At 35.1% G+C, this 13,917-nt stretch overlaps 1 protein-coding gene across 1 annotated transcript in view; it reads right to left on the bottom strand.

Annotated features, from left to right (window-relative positions):
- cdc42bpaa (CDC42 binding protein kinase alpha (DMPK-like) a) overlaps nucleotides 1-13,917 on the bottom strand; it is a 70,114-nt gene that overhangs the window by 15,431 nt on the left and 40,766 nt on the right. Inside the window, 16 exon segments of the mRNA XM_051133037.1 lie at nucleotides 481-519; nucleotides 875-951; nucleotides 1,063-1,154; nucleotides 1,887-2,035; nucleotides 2,190-2,295; nucleotides 3,369-3,493; nucleotides 8,370-8,475; nucleotides 8,764-9,011; nucleotides 10,769-10,879; nucleotides 10,969-11,211; nucleotides 12,063-12,196; nucleotides 12,425-12,547; nucleotides 12,660-12,820; nucleotides 13,435-13,514; nucleotides 13,628-13,705; nucleotides 13,708-13,878. Coding sequence (XP_050988994.1) covers nucleotides 481-519; nucleotides 875-951; nucleotides 1,063-1,154; nucleotides 1,887-2,035; nucleotides 2,190-2,295; nucleotides 3,369-3,493; nucleotides 8,370-8,475; nucleotides 8,764-9,011; nucleotides 10,769-10,879; nucleotides 10,969-11,211; nucleotides 12,063-12,196; nucleotides 12,425-12,547; nucleotides 12,660-12,820; nucleotides 13,435-13,514; nucleotides 13,628-13,705; nucleotides 13,708-13,878 — 2,043 coding nt within the window.

The following is a 13,917-nucleotide window of genomic DNA, read 5'->3' as shown; positions in this document are numbered from 1 at the left end:
TGAAAAACATCATGCATTAGAGACAAGACAGAGTTTTTAAAAACATTTCCAAGACCCAAACACCATGTCAATGTCGCCTGACAGGAACAAGAACCGAGAGCAAAGCATAAATAAGAAAGGAAACACTGCTGAGCACAAACACCACATGTCTGTTTCACAACAAGCTTTTAGAAACGGCAAAAGTGAGTTAGAGGTTGAGTCATCGGTTGTGGCACTGGTAATGCAAGATAAACTAAACAAAAAACTGCATATGTATTAGCCACAGAAAGTGTCAGTTTGTAGTCCAAATGCGCACGATGAAGGCGAACTGAGGTGAAATGAAGCTTGAGACAGACAAGCATGTGCACTCATAAGACCCTCTGGGAAATGTGGATATGTTGCTTATGCCATGCAGTAACAGACCACAGACATGCATCAAAGTCACGCAATCCAATCACTGTAGAGATGAGCCACTGCACCAAATACACAAAAAGAGCTTACACGTCTGCCTTTGCCAGCCGACCCAGAGGCAGTGGAGGGCTTCATCACAGACAAAAACAGATAGGAGGAGAGAAAGATATAAAAGAGAGCAAACAAAATATGAACACAGAGAACAAGATTCTCACACACGCACACTCACTCACTCGCTTATAAAATTACCGTCTCAAAAGCCCCAAAGTAATAATCGAGAAAGCGTTTCAGCCAGTTATTTAATCCACGCTAAACCATTTAAACAGAATATAAGAGGAAACAGAAACATCAACAAAACCAATTTTGCCTGAATAAGAAATGAAAAAGCAGACAGAACGAATTAATGTCACAAAGTCAAAAATGATGATCACAGCTGTGATTTCATATTAAACTAAAGCCACATGTTAGTGTTTTAAATACTTACATCAAACTGATCCAGGGCCGAGGTCGGAGCATTGAGGAATGCCAGAAAGGAATTCTGGGAGTCTTGGTGCTTGACCCCTGGAACACATAACACGACTTATGTGTCATATACAAGCATAAACCATCTAAACAATATCAAGGATGTCACTGAAATTTTGCCTGATTGATTTCAAATGTTTAAGTTTTTACCTTTGGACGTGCGCAGACTCTCAGTTTCCTGTTTCAGCCTCTGGATCTCTGCCTGCAGGTCCTGGTTCTTCTTATCTGACTCCTCCAGCTTGCTGTACAGAAAACATTCAGACACATGATGAGCATAACCTGATTATTATGCCAACATATGGCCATTTTTAATCATCAATGTTGGCTAATGGTCAATTAACATTTTACTAAATTATTTAAGTCACGATGAAACGGAAGTGTAGACAGATCTTTTTTTTCTGTATTGACACTGAACCAGATCATCAAAAAATAATTTATTTTCCATATTTTTAATTGCAACATACACATCTTAAAACCAAATCAACATCAGATGGATAAAACCAAGTTGCCAAGCTTACGTTTGACTTTAATAATGCAAGTTTGCAGGAGCAAGAAGATCGGAGTTATGATATTTCAATTAAAAATTATAAGGTAAAATAAATAAATATATAAAACTATTTGCATGAATGGATTGTTTGCAGTAAGTTCAATAACATGCATTTAGAAAATGCACAGGGCAAAATTTAATGGAATTTAAATTTCATGCTATAATACTAATAATTTTAATGTAATAAATTCAATAAAAACTAACAGATATTTAACTGCACATTTGTCATTTCTAGCATGCTTTTTAATCAAAATTCTAATGCATATACAGTATAAAACAAACTGTTTTTCCGCTATTATGTATACAGCTCATAAACTACTATTAAATCTGCACAAAATTGGGAATTGGCCATCATGCGGTTTAGATATTTACACTGGTCAAACCCACATCGGTTGAGGACTCTTTAAATGAGAGATGTGTATTTTACCATTCAGTGGCCATATGCGATGCCTTGACTTTGTTGAGCTCATCCTGGATGGTTTGTTTGGCTCTAATCTCAGCATCCAGTGCAGACTGCAGCTCCAGACGGGCAGACATGTCCAGCTTAGCCAAGCGTCTCATCTTCCATGGCATGTCCTGGAAAACCAGAAGAAAGAGAATTAAACACCCGCTGACTCACAAAATACAGTAATATTTGGCGCCAACAATGCATCACTCGCTCATGCTACACTGCATTTCTAGCACTAAATGTACAGTCAAGATCAAAGATTAGTTGTAAAAGGACACTTACAGTAGCACGTGCACCCAGACTGGCGTTCTTCAGGCCTTCCAGTTCTTCTGTCATCTTAGTAGCCAAAGCTTGCAGATAACCTCGAGCATCTTTCTCATCACTGACCCTGAGAAAGAAAACACAAATGCTCAGAATGGCACTTACAAAACATCACCACTAGATGGACCCACGGCTGCACAAATACAGGATTTGGTGCAATGAAAATGCATTTGCAAATGCAAGGGAGTAGCAATCATAACAAAACTTATTTTATAGCTTTTTGGTAAATATTCATTACATTTTAGGATTTTCAGCCAATGTGCACAGAAAAAACAAAAAGCAAAACAAAATGACTTTAGGACCATGCAGAAACTTCTGCCGGCCAGTTGCTTTAAGCCTTAGACTGAATGCACATGAAAATGATGATTTGCTATGGCAAAATGCCTACTTATCTGCCTTTTAGCAAGACCTACTGGGCTACTGCTATTTCACTTAAAAGTATTTATCAAGCTGATAGAGTTTATAACGGGTCCCCACTTCTTTCTGATCAATTCTATGCCCCTGCACTTAGGCCTCTTTGGCGTCAAGCTCTGGATTTGTGCATCCTGCAAATGAACTGATGCATTAGGCAGAGGCAATACATTTTTTTTTTAATAAGAACTTACTGAAAACCTTGCTAATTCACTAACTGTGAATAGTTAAAACAGCTATATGTTTGAAAATGTCTGAAAAATAGTTAATAAAGCTGAAAAAAGAAAAACATTTATGGACATCTTCAAAACAAAACAAAACAAAACAAAACAAAAACAAAAAGCAAAAAATAACAGGGTTTGAGAACAAAAATGCCACAAAAATGCCAAAATATGCCACATATTTAAGATGTGTGATAATTCATTTAATTGTTAATGTTATTTAACATTTAATATATTTTATGTATAAGTTTGAGTGTTTAGTACCTCTGCATATTATATAGCAGTCTGCAATGATAGGCAAAGGCAAAATGCAATAACTACACTAACAATAGAAGTTCAAATAAATTACATTTTTCACAAAACTTGAAATCTGATATCAATTTTCACACTGTTTTTCCCCTGAATCTAAGCAAAGCTGAGCCAAACCTATGTTTCATAGTCTATCAGAGCTGATTCCAGTTTTAAACATGAGACTGAACAGCAGGGTAATAGTTTATGTGTTTCTCACCATTGAATGATTTCTGTGATCTGGGCCTCCCAGTGAGCCACACTCTCTTTCTTATCAGCCAGTTCTCTCATCTCCTCCTCCAGCTGTTTGTGAGTGCAGCTCAGCTTCTCAAATGAAGACGCCATCTACAAATGAAAAAAAACAAACAAAAAACGTTATTTAATATACAGTTGAAGTCAAAAGTTTACATAGAGAATCTGCAAAATGTTAATTATTTTACCAGAGGGATCATACAAAATGCATGCTATTTTTTTTTTTATTTAGAACTGACCTGAATATGGCATTTCACAGAAATGACATTTACATATAGTCCACAAGAGAAAAATAATAGTTGAACTTCTAAAAATTACCAACTTCAAAAGTTTACATACACTTGATTTCTTAATACTGTGTTGTTACACAGTATACATTTGTACACAGCTGTGTTTTTTTTTTGTGATACTTGTTCATGAGTCCCTTGTTTGTCCTGAACAGTTAAACGGCCCACTGTTCTTCAGAAAAATCCCTCAAGTCCCCCAATTTTTTTTTTTTTTTTTTTTTTTTTTTTTTTTTTTGTGTATTTGAACCCTTTCCAACAATGATTGTATGATTTTGAGATCCATCTCTTCACACTGAGGACAACTGAGGGACTCATATACAACTATTACACATGGTTCACACGCTCACTGATGCTTCAGAAGGAAAAACGATGCATTAAGAGCCGGGAGTGTAAACTTTTAAATAGAATGAAGATGTGTACATTTTTCTTATTCCCCCACCCCCCCAGCTCTTAATGTATCGTTTTTCCTTCTGAAGCATCAGTGAGTGTTTGAACCTTCTGTAATAGTTGCATATGAGTCCCTCAGTTGTCCTCAGCGTGAAAAGATGGATCTCAAAATCATACAGTCGGAAAGGTTGGAAAAGGGTTCAAATGCACAAAAATGCTGAAAAACCCAAAGAATATGTGGGACCTGAAGGATTTTTCTGAAGAAAAGTGGGCAGTTTAACTGTTCAGGACAAACAAGGGACAACTAGGGACAACTACGGACAACATGAACAACTATTACTAAACAAAAAACACAGCTGTGGATCATTCAGTTAACAATACAGTATTAAGAGTGAAGTGTATGTAAACTTTTGAACAGGAATTTATAAATTCAACTATTATTTAAAAACATTAATATTAAAAACATGCATTTTGTATGATCCTTCTTACTTTGGTAAAATGGTTAACATTTTGCAGATTCTGCATGGTTTATGTAAACTTTTGACGTCAACTGTACACAACACAACGATGGCATGTTTTTTTTTGTTTGTTTGAAGAAATTAATACTTTTATTCAACAAGGATGCACTAAACTGATCATAAGTGACATTAAAGCCTTTATATTGTTACAAAATATTGCTATTTTAAATAAATTATGCTTTTCAGGACTTTCTTATGAACACCTAGTCATTCAGACATTCTGAAACTGTAGTTAGCACATCCCTAACTCAGTTACACAGTTTATTTTAAGTGAATGGAAAATAACCCACATTTGAGGTTTTTACTCCTGCACAACCCAAGTAACACAACAAGCTTAAAAACATGCCCATTACCATGTCAGAAAATCACAAACCAATACGGCAATTTGAGGGGCCAGATGCAATTACACGGACCAGAAAGACAGCAACTGGCTCTCATCAGAGCCTGAAGGATGGACCACCATGCAAAGTCACCCGTGTCACTCTAATACCCTCCACATTTCCACCCATAAACCACCAAACGCTCATGAATAAGCATGACCCCCTCCATCTGCAATGGTTCGGTTGCCTTCACAGTAAACACGTCTGCTAGTACATGCATCTAGTCAATCTGATTTAGACGAACTCTCTATCTTAAGCAAGAGCTGGTGAGGTTGACCACCCTATAATTACGCTTGCATTATCCAAGGTTTTCATTTAACACTACGCTCTGACCGGAGCGTTGAACCTTCGCAGTGGTCCTCAGGAAAACCTTTCCAGATTCCTGTCTGTTGATCAGCATATTTCCCTGTGCTTACACAGGGGGGAGGACGCTGACTGACTTCCCAGTAAAACACTGGCATGGTGGACCATCTCTTCAGCTCAGCGGACTCATGGAAAGACTCAGTCCGCAAATGACAACGGCATGTTTTCTTTCTTTCACAACTGTGTGTTGCCCTCCAAAGGCTCTTCTCTAAACATCTCTAGCTTTACCATCAGGCTTGCTGAGAGCCACGAACCGCTACACACACACAACCCTCTCTCTTTCAACCACTCTGTGTGCTTTACACTCTGTTTGAAGCGCTCAGAAATGATACGCAGAATTAATTCATGGTTTTAACAAAGAGCATCAACTCTGACCGCTAAGAAGCGAAGCCTCCTGTCATCTTCAGCGCAATGACCACATCAAAAGCGACGTGGAATTTGTGACTTTAGGCTTCAGTAATATGAGAGATGGAGATTGTGGTTTCAGGGTTGTGGGCCGATGTGTGGGGTGGTGTGTTAGTGTTACATAGCATCCAGGAGCCACAGTAGTGTCATAGTATCCAAGCCTAAAAATACTGGTGCGCCACAAAATGGTAGTAGAGTTTTACAATATCCACTGTTGTATGTACAGTAACTACAATTGTTTACATACCAAAAGTCTCATTTAAAACTTTAAATAATCTAAAACCATATAGAAACAAGACGACAAATATGTGAGAATTTATTGCTGACTGTAATTCATGAACACTTAAATGACAATACTCATTACACACTATAAGAAAAGCATTTAAACAACATAAATGGCACTGTGATACTTCAGCAGGTATAATATAGTGTGATATGATTAAAATCAAAGTTTAATGTAGTTTTCAATCTTCACTTTATAATGCGACATCTAAAACAACATTTTCAGATAAAATGTTTAGGGATAAGACTTGATTTTAAAAACTGGGTGTTACTAGGGGTGTGCGATAATGACAAAAAAAATTATATCTTGATATTTTCTGGAATTTTGTTGATATCGATAATTAGATTATATTTTGCTAAGCGTGTTATTGTGCTGGTTTAGGGCTGCCATTGACAGCTGACTCCCAAAGCTTTTGATCATATTGCAGTGATTACTTTGCAGGAATAACAGAAATTAACTTTTCCAATAAGTTTAAATTGATTTTTACCATTTATGGGCATTTTTACCTTTTTTTCTAACCTATTTAAATGTATGCATCATCTTTTGTATCAAATTCTTACATTTAATCAATAAATTTTAGTAAGACACTAGAGCTGTTACCAATCAAATTAAATCAGTATTAACAAAATGTGTGTTTGCAATACAGAGGAGGCACAGAAGCTGCATCTGAAGTAGCATTTAGGTGCATTTACACACGTAAATAACTTTCACCTGCAGTTACAAATGCATAAATGATGTTTTGATGTTTTAAAAACAAAACCCTCAATTGTGATATTAGAAATGATTTTAGGAAAAAAAAAAAAAAAAAGGGAAAACATATTTCAAAAATAAACCTAAGATCGCTAGTAGGTGGCGGCAAATCGCTGCATTAGTGAGTCACTGAGTCATTCATTCAACCCATTCGTTTAAACGGCTGTTTAATTCATTAACGAAATACCGTTGTGTGTTGCTCAGAAACACAGCAAAAACAGGAACTTGTGTCTAAAATGCAATTAAAAGTCAATTAATATTAACGTCTTGATTATTGGACTGTTTTATAAATCAATATCACATTTGCAACCCTGTTGATATTTGGAGAAAAACATCACTCTTCGTGTGATATTAACTGTATCACATGATATAAACATAGAAGACATATAAAAGTCATACGGAGGCATATTTGCCCCCTTATCTTGAATTTTGGGGAAATTCTAGATGTATTTTAATTAGGGCTGCATGATAAAACGCATCTCGTCAGGAAAGCCGGTTCTATGATTAGTAGTAAATCTCAATCACGTGCGTTCAGCTGGAGCGGCAATTAATACACAGAGCCGTAAATCACTGACAAGCTACGCAAAATTGCACTCATAATCGAATGCGATTTATCTACGATTATGAACGCAATATTGTGTAGCTTGTCAGTGATCTATGGCTCTGTGTATTTTTCGTGATTTTGTGATTTATCGTGCAGCCATAATTTTAATACTCTAAATCAAGCAGTGAAAGCTTGAACTCTAAAATTGAAACTCTAACCTAGGCTACATCATGTAGTGTATGTGTGCACTTTCTGGGTGTTTTTGTTTGGTTTTTGCAATATAATCGATAACGTCAAATTGCATATGCTTTAAACAACAATAACCCTAACCCTAACAATATTATAGTAGACAATATATATCGCACAACCCTACGCGTTACATAACAGAACAAACCAATGTGCTTTAAAACCCGTAAATGAGTTTGAAATATTGAACTTTTGGCTCCATCATCCCAAAATCACTGTTTTCTGAAGGTTTGTGGTGAACACAATCTCAAGATAGTCTTAAGTCATCAGTAATACCCCACTCAAGGGTTTTTTTTAAACGTGTCTTTTTTTTTAAACAAGTGGCTAAATGGGAATACAGAGGTTGTTGTGTAGTTTGTTTAAAGCCTTGACTTCACCTTTTTCACTTCTGCCAATTGCACTTTCCCTTTAAAATTTATAAAAGCTTTGTGAGTGCGGTGTGAGTTCACTTAAACAGAACATGTAAAAATCAAACTTTTGTTAGTCCCAAAGCTTATTTTTTGCAATAATTCAAAAGACAATGGAAAATTCAGGTTGGCCAACAACATGTCATCCCTGCAGCGCTCTATATGAGTTTCCTACAGCAATGCCTAAATAGCTATTTAGCTATTGGTTTACTTTATCTAACTGCCTATTGTGCCCAACTGACAGCAATGGAAAAGCAAAGTCATTTCAGAGGTATAAGCAGGTTATTTCCTTTTAAAAATGATTACGAATACACTTCTGTGAAATCAACTGCATCAGCACATTAAGTAAATGAACTGCTGAATTTCATGTTGACTTGAGCCGAGTGTGTGAATGCTCACCTTGTCAAGTTCGCTGGAAAGTTTCTTGTTCTCCTCTGACAGCAGCACTCGCTCTCTCTCATACTTCTGTTTGTAGTCGCTCTCAAACTCCTCTCGTTCGCACTGACTGTGAGGGTGAAATGATTTATTGAACACTGGGGTTACTGCACTCAGCATCCAACACACTGCCAAACTCCATATCTTATTTTATGGAACATATTGTACACTGTATTTTATTTCTTCCCCTGAAGTCCACTTAAATTATGTTAGTCAAGGTTCCTTGCACCACAAACGATTGCAATTTAGTTTTACACGACCACTTTCCAACCTCTCTGACCCCAAATTATCAAGTAAAATAATACATGGTGGCATTTCAAAAACAGTTAAGCATAATCTGTTGTAGTAAGATCAGTACCTCTCTCGGCGAGTCTTCTCCAGCTTGTCTTTGAGCATCATGATTTCTTTCTTTAAGGTGAGCTGCTGTCCCTCAGATTCCCGCAGCTCCTTCTTCAGGTTCTTTAGTTCATTGGCATGTTGCTGTTCTCTGCGTGAAAGCTCTTCTTCATAGAAAGCGGTCTTGTTCTCCAGGTCTGCTCGTAATTTACTGAGCTCCTGGTGTTGCTCAGATGACCCAACGTTTGGAGAACGGCCCACCTGCTTCTGCTGCTCCATGACACAGGGAAAGAAAAGATAGGGAAATGATCAGCAACTTGTATAGAGATCAATTCTACTTATATGAAATGAGTAAATGTGATGACTGATTAAAAATGTAAAAAAAAAAAAAAAAGTATCATAGCATTTAAAAATTAATAAATAAATAATAATAATAAATTGTATTAAAATAATGTATTAAATGTAATGAAAAAAAAGATTAAATAGTTAAAGTATTAAAATAATGTATTAAAATAAATCATCAATAAAACTATTTAATTACACGTTTATATTTAATTAGGAATTACAACAAATAATTAATAAACAATGTATTAATACATAAATGTAAACTGTTTAAGAATTATAATATGCATAAAAATAAAAATATTTACTACGTTAAAATAATGTATTAATTATAATTAGTGCTGGGCAAGGATTAATTGCAGTGAAAAAAAAGGTTTTTGTGTACATAATAAATGTGTGTACACTGTGTATATTTATTATGTACATATAAAGACACATACAGTATATATTTTGAAATATTACATGTATGTGTATTTACATGTATATATTTATATTCATACAATTTATATATAAATATATAAGTTTGTGTATTTATATATACATAAATATACACAGTACACACACATATACTATGTACACAAAAACTTTTATTTTGGATGCGATTAATTGCGATTGTTCCTCAGCACGAATTATAATAAAATAAAGTATTAAAACAAATAATTAATAAAACGATTTATTAATGACATACTTGTATTGAAATAATTATGAATTATAATAAGATAACATTAAGATAACATACACAAATAATTAATAAAACAATTAATTACATACTTATATTTAAAGAAAAATATGAAAAATTAAATGTATTAAATGTTATTACACAATTAAAAAATTCAATTAAACAATTTAAGGTAAATGATTATAATAAGATAATGTATTAAAACTAATACAAATAATTAATAAATATATTAATTAATGACATATTTAAATAATTATTAATTATAATAAGATAACATATTAAGGTAACATACACAAATAATTAATAAAACAATTAATTATATACAATTAATAATATAATAATTTATTAAATAATGTATTAAATTTCATAAAACAATTAATAAAAACAATTCAATTAAACAATTTAAGGTAAATAATTCTAAGATAAATGTAGTAAAACTGAATAATGATAAATCAATTTATTAATTATATAATTCAATTAAAATAATTTATTAATTACATCTGACAGTTTTATACTGATTTATGATTATTACTTATTATTTCTTAAACATTTGAGCCCTGTATTATATTGCAGTTGTTCGTTTAACAAAAGCCTGTTCACAGGACGATAACTATAAAGTTAAGGATAAGGATAAGGATACAGCTCTAAAAATCATTGTCAATATTAAAGAATAGCAAAGTCTACAACACAGCTATAACGATAAAGACACAGAGAAACTATATTATTAGAATCACTTTAAGAAAGATTTTTTCCCAGCTGATGAATGATAGGATTATTGTCACCCAATCAAAATCAATCCTCCTATAAGAAGCTCGAGAATTTAAAGTGGCAGACAAACGTGCGCATGGAATAAACAGAGGATATCGCTAATATAGTTATCTTTTTAGTTATTATACTTGGTGTGAACAGGGCTTTATGCAAATTTTCCACGTTTCAAGAGTCACGTTGTTCCTAACCCCTACCTTAACAGTATTTACAGAAATAAATTGCGTTTGAGTACACAAACCTTCATTCCCTCCAGCTCCTCTTCCAGCTGTCTGCTGTACTGCTCACTGCGTTCCTTCAGCTTCTTCTCTTTCTGAGCCTCAGCAGACCACTCTTCAGCCTGGGCCTCCATCTATACGCACAGACACAGAGTTTACACATATTTAACGTATGAGTCTGTGGAACAAACTCCTGTGATCTGCCGTTCTCCTCCACACTAACCTCTTTCTTGGCACGCTCGGCTTTTCGCACTTCTAGTCGCAGCGCCTCCACCTTCTGATTGAGGGAATCCATCTCCTCCTCTTTGTCCCGGAGCTGTCGGGAGAGTCGTTGCTTGTGTGACCGCAGCTCCGTCACCTTCTCGCTCACCTCGGCAAACTCCTGCATGGCCATTTTCCTCTGGCTGTCCGCCTCCTTCAGCTCCTTCCCTTGAGTCTTAAGCTTCTCGGACGACTCCTGCAGACTCTGTAACCAAACATAATACAAAGTTGAAAAAAAAGTAAAAAAAAAAGTAACAATAATAATTGATTAATAATGCATACACACATATATAAAAATAAAAGCAATTTATCAATTAAATTATTACATTTAAATTACTAATTAGTTTTATTATTATTTCATTATTATTAAATGATTATGAATATTATTATTATTATTATTTATACATTATCATAATGAATTAACTTTAAAAAAAACAAAATTAAATAAAATTGTAATTATTTATTTTTATTAATTTTACACACATTCATAATGGCTTGTGATTTTTACTATCAATCTACTTATTTATTGAACATTTGAGTCTTTTATTATATTGCGGTTGATGTTGTTTAATAAAGCTATGCCAACAGGCATAACAGTACTCTTAATAATAATACTATATTATTATTATTACTATATACTATTAATAATTTTTTTTTAATAATTCTAACAATAACAATTAAAATTATTAATATAGTAGCGCTAGTAGTAGTAAAAACAAGTATAAAAACAAAACAAGAAATATTAATATTGTAATGTTTTACTGCAAAATATAAAAGTTGGTATTTATGAAAAAAAATATTTTAATTTTAATTACAAGACTAATATTTATGGCTCTTATTTGTTATACATATATTGTGTGTGTGTGTGTGTGTGTGTGTGTGTGTGTGTGTGTATATATATATATATATATATATAAATATAACATATATTGTATCAATATATAGTGTATTTTATAGATTGCATTGCATCGCGATTTTGACATTTGATTAATTGTCCAGCAAGGCACTTTGCTAGTGAGAGGCATTGCTTATGTAAAGCTGCAGTTAAAATTGTACCTTCTGCAGATCATCTCTCTCCTGCTTCATGCTCTTGAGCTGTTTCTCCAGAGACCGGACCTGTTTGGAGGAGTCCTCCAGATCTCTGCGGGCAGAACTGGCCTGTTCTAACTTTTGCTCCACCCGTCCTGTATCTGAAAGGGGAGAAAAGGAAGAGAGAGATAAAAATATAAGGTAGAATCTTAAACAACAATGTGAGAGAATAAATATATTGTGCATTTATGAGTTTATTTTGAACTGTAAATGTCATGTTAAAAACAAAACTTAACATAATAAGCAATAATTTGTTGACAGTCAAAACTAAAGTCTGGTAACACAAGACAATTGCATGATGTATGTTCATATATAACATTCGAAATGACCTGCGATCTGTTTCCTTAGCATTTCTAACTCCTCCTTCAGTCCACGGATCTCGACCTCTCTGTTGGAGGAAACAGGCGCGTCCCCGCTGGAGTGCTGCAGAGCCTGAACCGTTTTTGTGGACTCTAAAGATCAAAAGACATTTCAGCTATCAACCAGGCAGCAAACTAACTTTGTGGGATTTTTTCAGCAGAAAATAACTTAATAGGTCATTAGATGTGCAAAACAGACAGACACCTTGTAATTTGCGACTGAGCTCCAGCTTTTCCTGCTCCAGACGGCGGATCCGCCGCTCGTACGCCTCAGTAGCCAGACTGTCCTCCAGGCCGCGCTGCACGGACGCATCCATTTGCGCAGGTGCCACAGATTCCCGCAGGCAACCGCGGTCGGACAGCGTACTGTAGGAGAAGAGAGGGTCAAATGATCACAATAAAGACTCAAAAGCCTGTTTTTCTTTTGTGTTGTGGGTGTTATGGGTCAAACTGATGCAAAACACTAAAGATTCATGTAGAAACAGAAAACCCCATCTATTTCTATTGTGTTAGGTGTCAATTTGACATATTTTTTTCTTTTACTTTTTTTCAGTGCTGCAGTAATTTAGTAATTTGAATCCAAAAACCTAACCACCAAAAACAGCCTTTGACAGATTTTTTTGCTGCATAAAGAAAAAGTCAGTTTTCCTTGGATGATTCAGCAGAAGAGTGTTCAATTGTAAGAAAACTCTGAGTCTTAAATTTCCTAAGTTGTCACGTATTTCATATTTTAGTGTTTGACAAGCTAAAGTAAGCTTTTCTGTGTTGATTTTTGATAAATTGCATGGAAAACAACACAGAAATACAAAATATGTACATCCTTTCCAGAACACATCTATGTAAATAGTAAAATAAATAGTTTAACCAGTGTTTCAAGCAGTTCGAATGTGGGTCAATTATGGCCAGATTTGAACTTGCATCTCTTGTATGACCATCTAAGCTGACAGTGATATCTCAGCTGTTTTACAGTGATTTCTTACCAGTTGCTGGTGTAGGTGAATCCTACAAATGGGAGATGGTGTCCTGAGAAGGCTGTGTGGGAAGGAGGCGGCATTGTCTCCTAAAAGAGAACAGGAATTGTAACTTGTAGACGTTGCATTTCGGTAAAAGATCTGGTTGTGGGGTTCAAACCCAGCAATGAATGGTCTTATTAAGTTATGTCTAAAACACTACCGTGTTCTTGAGGCAGTCGTCATCTACATCGAAGTTTGACGTGTCAGATGGGCTGCTGACTTCAGGGATGTAGGGGGCGCGTCACAGTTGCGGATGTTCTGCCAGTCAATGCCGGTGAAGAAAGGATGCTGTTTGAAGTCTTCGATGCCGTTCTGACCCAGCCTGTGCTCTCTGCAGCAGATGAGTCTGCGGATCAGGTCTTTGGCATTTTCAGAGACGTCTGTCACGTGAGCAGGGAACTGGAACCGCTCCTGTTGGAAACACAATATTAGGTTTTCTTTAAACTTTGA

This window comes from Labeo rohita, chromosome 17 (assembly GCF_022985175.1).
Source record: "Labeo rohita strain BAU-BD-2019 chromosome 17, IGBB_LRoh.1.0, whole genome shotgun sequence".
NCBI classification, from domain to species: domain Eukaryota; kingdom Metazoa; phylum Chordata; class Actinopteri; order Cypriniformes; family Cyprinidae; genus Labeo; species Labeo rohita.
This window is presented reverse-complemented; position numbering and strand designations above follow the sequence as displayed.